The sequence below is a fragment of the Anneissia japonica genome, unplaced genomic scaffold (assembly GCF_011630105.1).
Source record: "Anneissia japonica isolate Jap-2015-1 unplaced genomic scaffold, ASM1163010v1 scaffold288007_len99971_cov104, whole genome shotgun sequence".
Classification (NCBI taxonomy): domain Eukaryota; kingdom Metazoa; phylum Echinodermata; class Crinoidea; order Comatulida; family Comatulidae; genus Anneissia; species Anneissia japonica.
The window spans coordinates 96,355-97,040 of NW_022707491.1; the positions used below are offsets into that span (position 1 = coordinate 96,355).

At 28.0% G+C, this 686-nt stretch overlaps 1 protein-coding gene across 1 annotated transcript in view; it reads right to left on the reverse strand.

Annotated features, from left to right (window-relative positions):
• Positions 1–484, reverse strand: part of LOC117106375 (CMP-N-acetylneuraminate-poly-alpha-2,8-sialyltransferase-like) — an 8,433-nt gene extending 7,949 nt beyond the window's left edge. The window contains exon 1 of the mRNA XM_033247749.1: positions 393–484. Coding sequence (XP_033103640.1) covers positions 393–460 — 68 coding nt within the window. The 5' untranslated portion in view covers positions 461–484. The remainder of the gene's footprint in view (positions 1–392) is intronic.
• Positions 485–686: the final 202 nt, after the last annotated feature.

Below are 686 nucleotides of genomic sequence, written 5' to 3' on the forward strand. Positions count from 1 at the left end.
GGCACCAAATTCTACTTAAATGATCTGATATGTATCTGTTTCGGTGACAAATATTAGTCATGATAGTGATGATGACATCACCAAAATTAATTAGGGGATTTTGATCAGATGGTTGATGACTGGTGCTGGCACCAGAATAGAAGTGTATCAGAGTTCCATTTGTTACCTTAACTGATCAAATAGTTAGAATTGGTTGTACATAGGCGTAATGCTTGGATTGTTGTACTCACTACATAATTTTGGTGATTAGTATGTACAACTTTTTACAGCTGTCCATATAAAAAAAGTTTTTAGAAATAAATGCATTTGGAATTCGTTTTTTAAAGTTTGTTTTACACATTATATTAGTTATAAAGTGTTTATTAGATTTAAGTAAGTATAAATTGTCTTACCACAGTAAAAATATTAGTATGACCGTAACTTCAACCAAGAGGAAATAGAGAACATTTAATGACTTCATCTTGATAAAAAAGAACTGGTGTGCTGAAAATGATAATAACGCTATCATTTATTAATTGGTCATTACATTTAAATGCATAATATTTGTGTATCTAAAATAAAAATATTTATTTACATATAAATACAAGGTAAATCCACCTCAGCTATTTAAAATCACAATATTAAGATTGATCTAAATTTGATTTAAATGTGTTAAATATTAATGTACATTGTAGTCGATCTATAGC